The 14,697-nt window shown below is 57.7% G+C and overlaps 1 protein-coding gene across 3 annotated transcripts; it reads right to left on the minus strand.

The window, feature by feature from the left end:
* Nucleotides 1-869: 869 nt before the first annotated feature.
* On the minus strand, nt 870-14,416 carry CAPN11 (calpain 11). Of its 3 annotated transcripts, XM_045572866.1 has the most exons (21): nt 14,168-14,416; nt 13,757-13,826; nt 11,770-11,888; nt 10,801-10,934; nt 10,439-10,607; nt 8,567-8,650; nt 8,386-8,471; nt 8,122-8,196; nt 7,807-7,967; nt 7,411-7,580; nt 5,312-5,323; nt 4,801-5,012; nt 4,188-4,227; nt 3,821-3,889; nt 3,680-3,737; nt 3,523-3,587; nt 3,191-3,259; nt 2,430-2,508; nt 2,223-2,339; nt 1,701-1,759; nt 870-1,589 (listed from the first exon to the last, which is right to left on the minus strand). In XM_045572866.1, exons 1-21 carry the CDS (start codon nt 14,411-14,413, stop codon nt 1,563-1,565), a joined length of 2,121 nt encoding a protein of 706 aa, XP_045428822.1. In that variant the 5' UTR covers nt 14,414-14,416; the 3' UTR covers nt 870-1,562. The 3 variants fall into 3 exon arrangements, 2 of the variants coding, with proteins under 2 accessions (XP_045428822.1, XP_045428821.1); XR_006739998.1 differs by lacking the exons at nt 870-1,589; nt 1,701-1,759; nt 11,770-11,888; nt 13,757-13,826; nt 14,168-14,416 and having other exon boundaries at nt 2,271-2,339; nt 2,430-2,837; nt 3,114-3,259; nt 10,439-11,014; XM_045572865.1 differs by lacking the exons at nt 870-1,589; nt 1,701-1,759; nt 2,223-2,339; ... (1 more) ...; nt 13,757-13,826; nt 14,168-14,416 and having other exon boundaries at nt 2,366-2,837; nt 3,114-3,259; nt 10,439-11,014.
* Nucleotides 14,417-14,697: the final 281 nt, after the last annotated feature.

Below are 14,697 nucleotides of genomic sequence, written 5' to 3' on the forward strand. Positions count from 1 at the left end.
GGCTGTAAACCATGAGCAATGCACCACCCCCAGACAGGGTTATCAGTGCTGGCTCCAGGCCAGGCCTGTAGGCGTGGTCTCTGCTTCCCATGCACAAACGGGGGGCTTTTTGCAAAGCCTGTGAAAGGCCGGAAGTGTTATCCATATCTGGGGGACAAAGAAACCAAAAGGGCCGAAACCGGTTTGCTCAGTGGTAGAGTGTCGGTCTGTGGACTGAAAGGTCCCAGGTTCGATTCCGGCCAAGGGCATGTACATTAGTTGTGGGCGCATCCCTGGCAGGGGGTGTGCAAGAGGCAGCTGGTTGATGTTTCTCTCTCATTGACATTTCTAGCTCTCTATCTCTCTCCCTTCCTCTCTGTAAAAAAAAAAAAAAAATCAATAAAATATATTAGAAAAAGAAAAAAGAAAAAAAGAAATCAAAAGGGCACACGGGGGAGAGCTCCCTCCGTGTTGGCTTGCTCAGGATTTGGGGAGAAACAGTCTCCCCTGGGTCACGGTACTGGTACATGAGAAACAACACCTAAAAATAAATGGTTTTTCCTGTCCCTCTGGTGCTCCTGAACATTCTTTGGTGGCCTGGCAAACCCTGTAACACCAGGGTTTCTTGGCGCTTCCTGTGAGGGCACTAGTTTGGCGGAGCAGTTTTCTAACAAGAATGATTCGAACCCGAGCACCTTCAGGGCAGGAGTGAGCTGGCCTCGGGCCACACTTCTCACCCCTTCGGCCTTGAGCTCAGGGAGTCGTTGGTTTCTAACGGGTTTTTTTTTGCAGCTGTTGTATTTTTTATCTTTGAGGCACCTGCAATGCCAAGTCTGGAGATCTCAGTTTGAGGGGTGAGATGAAAGAGGAGGCTCAGGGCCCTGGGGACCCCTAACTTGGCGCAGCTCCAGCGGGGGCTTGGTTGGCCCCTGGCTCGGACCTCCCCTCAGCTGCTGCCCCGGGGGCACTCACGTGCCCGATGCCGGTTCCCGGGGCCTGCTGTGCGGAAAGCACCCCTGGCATTGCCCATAAACGCCCACAGCGCCCTCTAGCTCTGGTGACAACCACACATTTCAAATGCTCCCTGGAGGCGGGTGGTACCCCCCAAGGGAGAGCTACCCGCCCCCCTCCAGTCTCTGGAAAGCGACTTCTGCTCCCGCCAGTCTTTTCCTGGCAGGGAAACAGAGGCAGGGAAGTGGGGGCCACGTGTCGCTTGTGATATGAAAGCTCCTGAGCGGGAGAGAGGAGAGAGAGGCCATGCCAGGAGGGCTGGGCAGCGGGCGGGGTGGGCAGGACAGGAAGGGTGGAGAGCCTCCCCCGCCAGGAGTCCTGGGAAGTATCACTTAGTCTTTAATAAAGGACTGAGAGGGAGGGCTGGGGGGTCGGTCCAGGAGCCTGGCTGGGGAAGAACAGAAGCACTGAGCCGGGAGCTGGGCGCGGAGGTCCGAGGATGGAGCAGGCATGGCCTCCGGGACCCGGCTGCCCCTTCCATCAGCAGCGATTGCAGAGTTGAGAGTGCAGAGGGTACCCGCCCCTTTGGGCGGCTGATGGTGGTGGTAGGCAGCCGGGCTCCTGCAGCCCCTCTATCCCCACATGGTTATCTGCAGCCACTGCAGGGAGAGAAGCAGCAGATCTGAGGGTGGCGGTGGGGCAGGGCCGCTGGGGAGAGCAGAGGGCAGGGGGAGCCAGGGCTGGGGGTGCCGAAGCTCTCTCCCATGTACCTCGTTCAGGTCCAAATTGATATGGCCAGTATTCTTGGGGTCCATCGTTAGAAAGTATGCTGTTTGGGGGAGAGGGGACGGGAGAGGGTTGAGCTGAGCCAATGGCTATACCTGCAGAACCACTCCCAACCAGGGAGGGTGCAAGCAGCTGCCCCTGCCTACCCCAGCCCAGCGGGGGATTCATGACAGCAACTCACAGAGCCTTGCTCTGAGCCAGGCCCCGTTCTGAGCGACCTCCATACACACACACACACACACACACACACACACACACACTCATCTCGGTACCTTCATCCTGTGAGGGCAGGGCCATCATGATCCCATTTTGAAGTCCAGGCCATGAGAGAAAGTGACTTGCTCAAGGCCCAGAGCCAGCAAGTGGGGGAGCTGGGAGGTGACCCCACCCTGGCTGAGCCCCGTAAGGGGGGGGGGGGCGGCAGTGGAACAGCTTTCCGTGAGGGGGAATGTGGGAGAAGGCCAGCAGAGCCGCCCAGGGTGGGGAGCGGGCGGGCGCTGACTCACAGAACATGGCCTTCAGCCTCAGGAAACAGCTGATGAAGCTGTCAAAATCCACAAGCATGTCGTCGTTGGCATACCTGGCCACCATCACCTGCGCCACCCTGTTGTTCACCTTGATGCCTGGGAGGCAGAGGTGCAGAGGAGAGTCCGGCCCGCTGTCCGCCGCCTCCCTCCTCCCTGCCCCAAGGACCCGTCCTGACCCCAGGCCACCTGCTTTCTCGATCGCCAAGCGCATCTCATAGGAGTTCAAGGTGCCTGAGTTGTCCTGGTCGCATTCTTCAAAGATGTCCTGAAAGGACACCCAGGTGAGGGAGGGCGTGTGCGTGGGCACCATGGCTTCGGTCCGGTTGGCTCACAGCTGCTACCCAAGACCCTAGGGGCTCCCTGGCCTGGCTCATCCCCCGAGTGTCCACTGTTCCTGACTCCTGGTGAGGGGCAGGGTGAGTTCCAGGCCCAGCGGGGGCTTGGCACCCTGCCAGGGCTCTCTGCGTGTTTGATGCCAACACTGGCCTGTTGAATGGGCGTGTGTGCCCATGCATGAGTGTGTATGCATGCGTGTGTCTACTCAGAAGCTCCGTTCTAGCTTCATCATCACTAGTCCCCATCCCTCTTGAGGATCTCCCTTTCTTTCTTTCTTTCTTTCTTTCTTTCTTTCTTTCTTTCTTTCTTTCTAAAAAAATATATTTTATTGATTTTTTACAGAGAGGAAGAGAGAGGGATAGAGAATTAGAAACATCTATGAGAGAGAATCATCCATCAGCTGCCTCTTGGACATCCCCCACTGGGTATGTGCCCACAACCAAGGTACATGCCCTTGACCGGAATCGAACCTGGAACCTTTCAGTCCGCAGGCCGACGCTCTATCCACTGAGCCAAACCAGTTTCCGGCATGACCTCCCTCTCTTGAGGACCATCCCTCTTGATGCCCCTCCCACCCCCCTGCCATCAAGTGCCCTCTCCATGCCCGTTACCGTCCATTTCTTGATTTTTTTCCACAGGAGATGGAACTCCCGAAGCCCTAGCTTGCCAGAGCCATCTTTCTGGGGGGTGGTCAAGGATATCTGAGAAGGGAGTGGCGGGAGGGAGGGCATCTTGGTGCCAGGGAAGCAGAGGGACTCAGGGAGGTAGGGGAGGCATAAAAGGGGAGTCCTGATGGTAAGAGCCAGAAGAGCTGGCGTCATTGGCTCCCCCAGAGCCTACTCCCCGTCACAGGGAGGGCATGGCTGGCCTGAGAGGCAGCCACACGGGGACCAGGCTGAGGGGCGGGGGACAGGGGCAGGAGAGCCGCTGGGCTGGAAGATACGTCCATGATGTTGATCATGCAGCGGCACACGTCCACCCCGAAGCCGTTGCTCTTGAAGTTTCTGACTGTGAGGGGGGAAGGCGTGAGTGGGGGCGGGGGGTCCAGGTGGGCCGTGCTGCAGGGGAGCGGCCGGGAGCGGTGTGGCTGGAAGACTCACGTTTGGAGATGACCCTGTTGAGCAGCCTTTGGAGCTCATACATGCCTATCTCCTTGTCCTAGGAAGGGGGACCGTCAACCCCGGTGCAGCCGGCAGCCCAGCCGCTGCCACCAAGGCCCCAGCCCGGCCCCCGGCCCTCACCTCTCCTCCTGACACTATTTCAAACAGATGCTTGAAGTCCGGGTCTATCTCACTCTCAGAGATGACCTCCTGCAGGAGAAGGAATGGGAAAGGAACCCAGTCCAGAAAGTTCCTCCTCACCCGCCAGAGGCTTCCTCCCACCCCCAACCCCAGAGCCCCCCTCACCCCTTTTTGTAAAAGATACTTTTATTGATTTCAGAGAAGGAAAAGGGGGATAAACATTAATGATAAGAGAGAATCATTCATTGGCTGCATCCTGAATGCCACCCGCCCACACACTTGTGGATTGAGCCCGCAAGCCGGGCATGTACCCCGACCAGGAATTGAGCTCAACATCTACACCACACAGGCTGGCCACCCTCCTCACCTCTTGGAGTATCTCGGCATAGTTGGCTTCATCCATTTCCCTGGGGGAGAGTGAAGGAAGCTCGGGGTCAGCAGGGGTCAGGGAGACAGGGACCTCAGGGGGGGTGGGGGTGGGAGGGGAGTCAGCTCATACATCTGGAGCAATATGGAACGGGCTCATGGCAGCTGTTCTGCTTCTGCCACTAACGGGGACTTCCTCGCCTGTGCCTCAGTCTCCCCGACTGTAAAACAGGGACAGGGTTGGGGGGACCAGATGACTGACTGCTCCCTGAGCTTGATATCTTATAGCTCCTTTTTTTTGTTTTTGTTTTCGTTGTTTTTTGTTTGTTTGTTTTTTTGTTAATCTTAAGGATATTCTTTTCATTGATCTTCAGAGAGAGTGAAAGGGAGGGAGAGAACGGGGGGGGGGGGCAGAGACAGACATCAATATGAGAGAGACACATCAATTGATTGCCCTCCCACCCTGCCCCCGAGCCTTGACGGGGGCCAGGGGTCGAACCCACAACCCTTCGGTTCATGAGCCAATGCTCTATCCGTTGGGCAGCACCAGCCAGGGCAGGTATCTTACAGCTCTTGAGCAGGTAGCCTTGGAGCAGCAAGGTGGGGCCCCTCACCAGGACTCGCTGTGCTTCTCGGTGAAGACCCGGAGCAGGAAGTCGGCATCCTTGTGCTGCTCGAAGGTGGAGGGGATGATGATGTATTCCCCCGGGGGCAGCTGCAGGTGGCTGCTCACCTCCCGCGCGTTGGTGAAAATCTCTGAGAAGCCGTGGTCCGGGTACTTCAGGAAGAAGTCTTTCTTCAGGTGAATATCCTGGGTGTCCTGCAACTGCATGTGCCCTGGAGGTGGTACGGGGCTGGCCTGGCGGGGGGGGTGCCTGGGAGAGAGGGGCCTCCAGGGAGAAGCCTGGCTGGGCAGGGTTTCGGGGAGACGTCCCCACCAACTGACGGGTTCTGGACACCACCTGCCTGGTGGTGACCCTGGAGTGACCTCTCTTTCCCCTGACTTCCACCCAGGGCCTGAGGGGGCTGGAATCCTAACCCCATGGCCCTAGAGCCCTTTGCCAAATTCCACCCTTGGCCCCTCCACACGCATCCCGGCCAGCATCAAGCCCACGTCTTCTGTACCTCCGGTGGGACCTGAGAAGGGAAGAGAGAGGAGGGTCAGGTTCCCAGGGCGGTGAAGGGGCTCCAGCCTGTGGAAGCCATGTGAGAGGTGTGCATAGCGTGCAGTGTGTGTGTGTGTGTACACACATGTGCGCCCATGTGTGTTGGCAGGGTGTGTTAAGGGCACTGGGGACTGGTGATGGGGTGAGGCATAGGCTCTGTTAAAAGTCCTAGTGTCGCCGAAACCGGTTTGGCTCAGTGGTAGAGCGTCCATCTGCGGACTGAACGGTCCCAGGTTCGATTCCGGTCAAGGGCATGTACATTGGTTGCGGGCACATCCCCAGTGGGGGTGAGTGGGAGGCAGCTGGTTGATGTTTCTCTCTCATCGACTTTTCTAGCTATCTATCCTTCTCCCTTCCTCTCTGTGGAAGATCAATAAAATATATTTTAAAAAAATAAAAAATAAATAAAAGTCCTAGTGTTGCTGGTCAAGGGCACATGCCCAGGTTGTGGGCTCCATCCCCAGTGGGGTCGTGCAGGAGGAAGCCAATCAATGACTCCCTCTCATCGTTGATGTTTCTCTCTCTCTCTCTCCCTCTCCCTCTCTCTCTGAAATCAATAAAAATATATTATTTAAAAAAATAAAATAAAAGCCCTAGCGTTTATAAGCACTCAGCTTCGGCCAGCAGAGCATTGGTACCGCTGGCACAGTTTTGCCAGGGGGAGAGCTTTACCTCTGCAGGCCAAGGGCAGGAAACAGCCCCCTGGGGGAGGTAGCTTGCCCAGGGCACACTGCTCAGACTTGAAGGAGCTGGGCTGAGAGTCCAGAGAGCATTTTCTTCACCGGGAGCGGCTTCTGCTGCCCTGCAGCAAGCCAGCGAGGGCAGAGACACTGAGCGTGACACACCGATTGATTCATTGGTGAAAAGGTGGGGTTAACCGAGATCAGCAGGCCGCTCTCCGGCTGGACGGCCAGACCTTTGTGTGCTGAGGGCGCTGGAGCCCGGCGGTGGGCGGGGCGTAGCCTTCCTCCGGAAGGAGTGCCTCTAGCCTTGGAAATGCCTGGACTCAGGTGTGATAGACCCAGCCTAGCGGACCACCTGGCTTGTGTCCGGTTTGAACCACTGGAGGCTGGGATGGGGCTTGGTGCACTCGGTCAATATGTGAGTGAACAAATGGCCATTTCTGATAGATCCTCCCTTCCTCCAGTTGATGGACAGATGTAAACCCCACCTGCGGCCAGACATTCGTGAGCACTGAACCACCAATCAGCACCTGCCAAATACCCTAAGCCCCCCATTCCTAAGTCCCTAGGTCCCTAATCATAGGCCTTACATGAAACCACCCATCAGCGTGTGCTGAGTGCCCCAAGCCCCGGCCCCTCTCTTTCCTCCCCTTAGAAGGTGCATGAACCCCGGCCCTCGCTCTCTTCCGCTCTCTCTCTGGAAGCAGCCGGCAGGGGCACTCTTCTCTTCAGTAAAGCCTGTGTCCTGCCATCCCGGTCTCCGGCCCCCTCTCTGTTTCATCTTTCAGTTTCTAAGATTTTGCAAAGCATGGTTTGGGAGACACGTGTCGGGGATTTCTCTTGATCGCTGGGGTCAGTGCTCCTGCCGGGGCTTCTGGGGGAGGCTTGGGGGGCTCATGCCGAATTGTCTGGGAACCAGGACACAGGTTCTGCTGCTGCGGGGAGGTGTGAGCTCGGGCAAGTGACCTCAGCTCTCGCTTTCCGGCCCTCAGTTTCCTTCCTCTTCACAAAAGGCGCGACTGTTCACAAGGCCTTGGGGAGGGTGCCTGCCTGGTACAAGGGAAGTGCTACCTACGTGTTTTAGATAAAACAATCTGTCAAAGGAAGCAGCTGGCCCTGCCTCAGAAGCACAATGTGCCGACTCCAGACAGGGCCGGGCCGCGGAGCCTGGGGGGAGGCCCTCTCCCAGTGAGGCCCGGGGCGGGGATGGAGCGGCTGGGGGGCCCCGCTGGGGGAGCCGAGCGGCTGGGGGGCCCGCGGGGGGAGCCGAGAGGCTGGGGGCCCCGCTGGGGGAGCCGAGCGGCTGGGGGGCCCGCGGGGGGAGCAGAGCGGCTGGGGGGCCCCGCGGGGGAGCAGAGCGGCTGGGGGCGCCCACCTTGTAGAGGACGAAGCCGATGGTGAGCAGCGGGGCGCCCTGGGGCCGCCCCTGCCGCCAGTTCTTCTGCATCAGGGCCACCAGGCAGGTGCAGATGACTTCGTCCTCGTCCAGGTCGTCGTCCTCCTCGGGCAGAGAGATCCGGAACTGGGGGTTGGTCCAGAACGTGTCTGTGGAGGAAGCAGGTCGGGATGGCTCTGCCCTTCCTCCCAGGGTGCCCCCGCTTCCCGGCCGCCCGCCCACCCCAGGACCCGACGGGGCCCCTGACTGCCTCCCTAGCAGACCTGACGGAAGGCCCCTGGACTCATGGTGGATGAAGCCTGACCCCTGTGACCCCAGGCCCCAGGCAGGGCTGCGCGGTGAGTCCACGGCCCCTCCTGGGCCCCCGGCACCCACCAGTGTGGTTCCTGCAGCCGCCGGCCGTGCTGCCCCGCCGCCAGCTGCCCTCGTAGAAGGTGGTGTGCCAGCTGCTCTGGCAGTCGCCCAGGAGCACGTCGGGCATCAGGCTGCAGATCTCCAGGCAGGTGAAGTTCTTCAAGAAGTCTTGGTAGGACATCCTGCAGCGGAGGGGCGGACGCCGGAGCCCATCACCGGCGCACCCACACCCGTGGGGCCCCCTTTCCCAGACCCCCACATCCACCACCCCGTGGCGGGGAGGGGAGAGAAAATAGGGGACGCGGGGGAGGAAAAGCCCATCAGGCCTGCACTGACCAGAACTCCCCGTCCTCCATCCTGTGCAGCAGCTGCTTCTGAATGTTCGGGGGCACCTCTTCCCACTCCCTGGAACTGGAGCGGAGACGGGCGGTGAGGGGGGCAGGAGGCACCCCCTTTTCTCCCGGACTCACCCCTGAAGGCCTGCCTCCTGGGGGGTCCCGAGTTATATAGAGGATCTAGAGGGCAGGGGTGCGCCTGGGTGCGCCCACGGGTCCCCCTGTGGCGTGGCCTTGCTCGTGGGCGCTGGCCAAGGGCGCGTACTTGTCACTCCAGGCTCCGTTCCACTCCATGCGGCCCCAGGGGTTCCGGACCCGAATGAGGGTTTCCGTTTTGCCTTGGTAGGGGACCTGGGCGGGGAGTGGGTCAAGGTCAGGGGCCTGGGGGCAGCAGGGGGTTGTTGCTTCCCCGTGCCCCTCGGGTAGTGCCCCGTGGTCAGACTCACATCCCGGAGGCCGGTCACCGAGTAGGCGTGTCCCCTCACCAGCATCCTCATGGTCACGGAATCCAGCTCGCTATCGCTGGTGATCTGCAGAGCAAAGAGGAAGAAGAGGGATTCGGGGTCCGGGCCGAGGGACTGCGGGGCTGAAGACAGGGGTCCTTTCTTTAAGATTATACTTTGCATTTTCGAAGAAGTGAAGATTCCCATGCAGCTCTCTGTGAGACACAGCACAGGGACCTCATGCGCCTGCAGCCGGTTTCCCCTGCCTGCGACCTCCCACAGAGCTGCCGCTCAGTGTCAAAACCAGGATGTTGGTGTGGCTGCATTTGGTCACTTTTATACAGATGCCCTCGCCTTTGCTAGTACTCAACTGTGCGTTCTAGATCGTTGTATCACGTGTGTAGTTTCGTGTATCCACCACCAGTCGTGATAGATTTCCGTCCCCCAAACACCTCTCTTGTTGCCCTCTGTGACCTCTTCTTGCCACTCTCCCTGACCTCTGACAACCTCCAAACTCTTCTCCATTTTTCATTTGTCATTCCAAGACTGTCATATAAATAGAATCACACAGCATGAAACCTTTTGGGATTGTTGTTTTATATATATATAAATTGACTTTAGAGAGGAAGGAAGAGTGAGAGTGAGAGAGAAACATCAATGATGAGAAAGAACCATAGATTAGCCTGACCGATGTAGCTCAAAGGAGGTCAGAGTTTGATTCCTGGTCAGGGCACATGCCCGGGTTGCAGGCTCAATCCCCAATGTGGGGCGTGCAGGAGGCAGCCAATCAATGATTCTCTCTCATCATTGATGTTTCTATCTCGCTCTCCCTCTCCCTTCTTCTCTGAAAACAATAAAAAATATTTTAAAAAACCAGAATCATAGAATCATTGATCAGCATCCTCCTGCACAACCCACACTGGGGATTGGACCCGCAGCCCTGGCATGTGTCCTGACCAGGAATCAAACCCTGATCTCCTGGTTCATAGGTTGGTGCTTAACCATTGAGCCATGCCAGGCCAGCCAGGCAGATTTTTTTTTAATTATTATCACTCAACATAATTCCTTTGAGATTTGCCTAAGTAGTTGCACATGCCAATAGTTCATTTTTAAAAATCCTCACCTGAGGATATATATTTTTTGTTTTGTTTTAGAGGGAGAAGAAGGGAGAGAAACATCAATGTGAGAGGAACACTGATAGGTTGCCTCTCCCATGCGCCCGGACCAGGGATTGAACCTGAAACCTAGGTATGTGTCCTGACCAGGAATCAAACTCACAACCTTTTGGTGCGTGGGACGACGCTCCAACCAAGAGGGCCGCCTGGCCAGGCTGGTTCATTCTTTCCTTTGACTGCCAAGTAGTGCTCCGTGGTGTGTGCACCGCTGTCTAACTATTCACCCTTTGAAGGACACCTGGGTTGTCTCCAGTGTCTGCCTATTCTGAACGGCGTTTCTATTCATATTTGTGTCCAGGCATTTGTGTGAACATGCCTTTATTTCTCTGCGGTAAATGCGCAGGAATGCAATGGCCGAGTCACGTGGCAGCACTCCAGGCTCACTTGTGCAGCGGAGCTAGTATTTGTTGAGTAGCTGTTGCATACCAAGTGCCATGCCAAGGCCCAGGACCAGGCAGTGCATGAGACCTAGAAGCCAGTGCCTTCATGGAATGTGAAAACTGCCCGGGGAAGAGAGGCTGTGAGTCAGTACACAGAGACCTGTGTGTTGTGATTTCAAAGCAGAGAGCAAATGGGGGTCGGAGCAGTATGTTAGATTGGGAGGCAGGAGGGCTAACCCGAGGAAGGGGCGTGCCTGAGAAGGAGCTGGCTATGCAGGTGTCTGGGGAGAGGCTGGGAGGCAGGACCGGGCATGACTTACGTCGATGGAGCAGCCCATGAGGGAGGACCGGTCGATGGCCTTCCGGAGCATCCTCAGCAGGTTCTTCGGGGGCCGCTGCAGCTGGAAGCTCTCGGTCACGCCCCCGGTGAAGTCCTCAAAGCCCTCCACCGTGTTGCCCCCCGCCAGCGCCTCGTAGGACCCGCTCAGCCTGTGGGCACGGAGAGGGCACCGTGGGCTCTGGGAGAGAGGGGCGAGCTCGGGCATCAGAGGGTCAGGGGAGGGAAGGGAAGGACGCCCTGCCACCCCCCTCTCTGCCTTTCCCCTCGATTCCAGCTGCCCCATCGCTACTGAGGGCTGGGCAGGCTCGGAGCAGGCCCGGTCCCCTGGCTCAGGGCACTCACTTGGCGTACGCCTTCTCCAGGAGGGCACTCCAGAACTCAGAGCGCTCGCCCGAGTGCACGAACAGCAGCTTGCCTTTCTTTGTGGGCAGCCGGTCATCCACCACCACGTCCACCCACTGCCCAAACTGCCAAATCTGTGGGCAGCAAGGAGGACCTCAGTGGGCCCTGAGGCACCTGGCTTCTGTCTGCCACCCCCTTCCACACACACACACACACACACACACACACACACACACACACATTTGCGCGCGAGCGCGCTCTCTCTCTCTCTCTCTCTCTCTCTCTCTCTCTCTCTCTCTCTCTCTCTCTCTCTCTCTCGTATGGGAACTGTTACACCAGCGCCTCCTGGTGGCCAGACCCAGTGACACGCCAGTGTCAAAGATCTGACTCCCCCAGAATGGCTGAATGGAGACTGAATTTCACTGCCAGCCTCATCGCTGGGTCCTGCCATGGCCTCCAGGGGTACCCATCCCCTCTTTTGATCTTGGTCGGATTTTAGGATTCCTGAGGTCTTAACTCTTAAAAATTCTTGAGATTCTCAGGTACATTTTTATCACAAGGTGAATTTATGCACATGTTGCTAAATTTGAAGAGCAATTGTGATGAGACTCCCAATATCATACATACCAGGTACACACATATGTGTATATGTATGTGTGTGGAGAGAGGGGGGGAGGGGAGAAATGTTGATGTAAGAAACGTCAATAGGCTGTCTTCTGCACATGCCCGGAACTGGGGTCAGGGTTCGAACCCGAAACCTAGCAGAAGCCCTGACCAAACTCTTGACCTTTCCGTGGATGGAAGAATGCTCCACACTCCACACTGGCCAAGCACAGATGTCATTTTTCAAAAAGAGAAGAAGAAAGGTGAACTTCAAAGCACATAGTCCTTCTTTCTCTCCCTCCCTCCATACTTCCCCTTCACAGACACACCCCACAAAGCCACTCTGCCTTTCCCCTCACCCTTCACCTGAAAACGGAAGATGCCGGCATAGTTTTTCTTGAAGCTCTGCCCCTTGGGCACCACGCGGTACAGCAGTTTGGGGCACGTGGTAAGGGAGCCGATGGCAGCCAGCAGCCAGCAGTCCCCTGGGAAGAGAGGCGGGAGCTCCCTCTGAGCGCTCCCATTGTGTGGGCTCCAAATCGGAGCCACTGAGGAGCAGGGGCTGGCTCCGTGGCCCCTCCCAGCTGGCCCTCCCACTAAGGAAGCTAAGCAGAAAGGGGTGGGGGCAGGGCAGGAGGAACAGTCTCTATGTGCAGGGACAGTAAGCTTCTCCACCTTTTCTCTGAGGTGGGGGAGTCAAAAAATTAGAGCCACGTGCTTCTGTTTTGGGGTTTGGGGAGGAGGTATTCTTGGCCTTGGTGTAGGCCTGCCTCTGGGACCCGCCTCCTTTGAGAAGAGAGCCAATCATCTCCCAGGGCCCCCACCTCTACCCCACAGTGCACTGGTGCAGCCAAGAGATGTCACCCGCATAGCATTGGAGACCCAAGGGGCTCAGCCTGTACCCCAGGTCCCTGGGGCTGGGTGTTGGGCGGTATGCCCGGGCTGAGGCCATCCATTGCCATCTCTCTCCTGGGACATCACACCCCCTGGGCGGGGTGGGGGACGGCAGGTGGTTCCCTGTGGTGAGCACCCGGGCCGGGTGGAGGCTGGGGGCCTGGGACAGCGTCTGGGATGAGCCATGGCCTCCAGGCTGCGGAGGTGCCCAGGAGGGAGGCAGAGGGTGGGGCGGGAGGTGAAGGACACATCCATCCTCCATCGCCAAAAGGGTTCTTCTCCAGTAGTCGAGGCTGCTCCAGCCCACGGGGCCTGAGGTCTCCTTGGCCTGTGCCCTGCCCGCATCCTGCCCTTCCCACAGCCACAGCTCGGAGGGAATTCAGCCCCGGAGGAGACCCGCCTGGCCTTCTCCCTGAAGGCGCAGGATGGGTTTGGAGAAAACGTGAAATGGGACCGTGTTTAGGGAGGAAAATCTCTCCTGGGACTGTGCACGGGAGCTGATGGGAGAGGGGCTGAGGGGCCTGTGCTTCTTTACCTGATAGGCCAGACTTGCAAGTTCTACACCAGCAGTGGCTTCAAGACATGCCTCATTCTTGACTCTCCTCCCCCCAGGAGGTGGAGCCTCCTCCCTCTGCCCCTGCAGTGTGGGCGGGACTTGGTGTGTGTGTGTGTGTGTGTGTGTGTGTGTGTGTGTGCGCGCTCCTGAGAATAGGTGGTAAGAAATCATAGCTTCCTCCTCATTCTCTCTCCGATCACTCACTCCGGGGAAGCTGGCTACCATCATGGAAGCGATCCACAGGCCCGGTCCAACCTTCAGATGACAGCACCCCTGACTGGCAGGCTGACTGTAGCAGCCCCCCCACCCCCACCACCCAGGACCTCACTGAGCTGTGCTGCTCCTGAGCTCCTGCCCCCAGAAACGGTCAGGTGACAGCACGTTTGTGGGCGCGGTAAGTCACTGAACCGTGGGTGATTTATTGTGTCTCGGCCAATAGACAATATACCACCGCCCCAGCCTACTCCCCGGCCCAGGGGCAGCGGGGAGGGTGGGATCCAGGGGAGGGGGGAGTAGGAAGACCACCTGGCACTCTCAGAAGGGGGGTGACAGGGAAACAGAAGGTGTTGTCTGAACCTAAGGGCTCCCCGTTCCCCAACCTCAAAAGACACTTTGGGCCCAGCCAGCGTGGCTCAGTGGTTGAGCATTGACCTATGAACCAGGAGGTCCTGGTTCGATTCCCAGTTGTGGGCTTGATCACCAGTAGGGGTAGTGCAGGAGGCAGCCCATCAATGATTCTCTTTCATCATTGATGTTTCTCTCTCTCTCTCCCCCTCTCTCTTCCCTCTGAAATCAATAAAAATATATATTTTTATAAAGACGCTTTGGTACCTCCTAACTCCACGCTCCTCCCTAATCCATCCCCGCCTCCCAGGGAGACCAGCCTTCCTGCTCCCCACTCACCGAGCACCCCCTGGCAGATGTCCGTGGGGCTGACCCCGTTCAAAATGAAGTGAGGATTGCTTGTGATTTCCTGCGGTGAAGGAATAAAGGTGTCAGGGAGCCCAGGACACCCCCCTCTAACCTCCCTCCTGACTTTCCTGGGGAAGGGCCCCCACCTCCAAGGTCTGGGGGAAAACGTGGGTGGGGACAGGAGGGGACAGGACCCGCGTGGCACGCTGTAGGGTATGACAGTGAAGGCTGGTGAGGACTCTCCCCGGGATTCCCGAGGGGTTTTGCTGAAGCCCTGATGGGGGTGGAGCCTCGTGCCAGGGCCAGCAGCGCGCTGAGGGGGCCTGGAGATGATCAGAGTGACAGGGCATCACTACGCTCCGCCCGCCCCCCAGAGCCCATGCCTCCCCTCCCAGTGCCCACACTGGGCCGCAGCCAGGAGATGTTCTGCATGTTTTTGGAGTTGGGGCCCAGGTCCTTGAAGCCCAGAGAAGTGGGTTCGGCCGGAAACACGGGGTCCTCGAACAGCACCCCCTTCCTCATACAGAACTCTCGCAGGTCCTCGTAGCTCTGGTTTCTGTAGTTCTGGGCGTTGTGGTGTTGGCCCATGCCGTTGGCCTTGAGTCTGTTGTAGCTGATGTGAGCCGCCATGCCCTTATCGATGAACATCGAATACACTTAATCATAAAAAGACAGATCGCCCCATCAGAAAAACGGACAATCTCGATAGATAGTCTTCGGAAGAAGATACATAAATGACCAATAATCACATGAAAAAACAAAACAAAACAAAACAAAACACAAAAACGCTCCACATCTTTAGTCACCAGACAAATGCCAGTCAGTGATATGCCACCTCACACCCACGAGGATGGCTGTGAACAAAGACGGACAGGGACAAGTGTTGGCCAGCAGGTGGAGACACGGGAGCCCTCGTTCACTGCCGCTGGGAA

The sequence above is a fragment of the Pipistrellus kuhlii genome, unplaced genomic scaffold (assembly GCF_014108245.1).
Source record: "Pipistrellus kuhlii isolate mPipKuh1 unplaced genomic scaffold, mPipKuh1.p scaffold_m20_p_5, whole genome shotgun sequence".
Lineage (NCBI taxonomy): Eukaryota > Metazoa > Chordata > Mammalia > Chiroptera > Vespertilionidae > Pipistrellus > Pipistrellus kuhlii.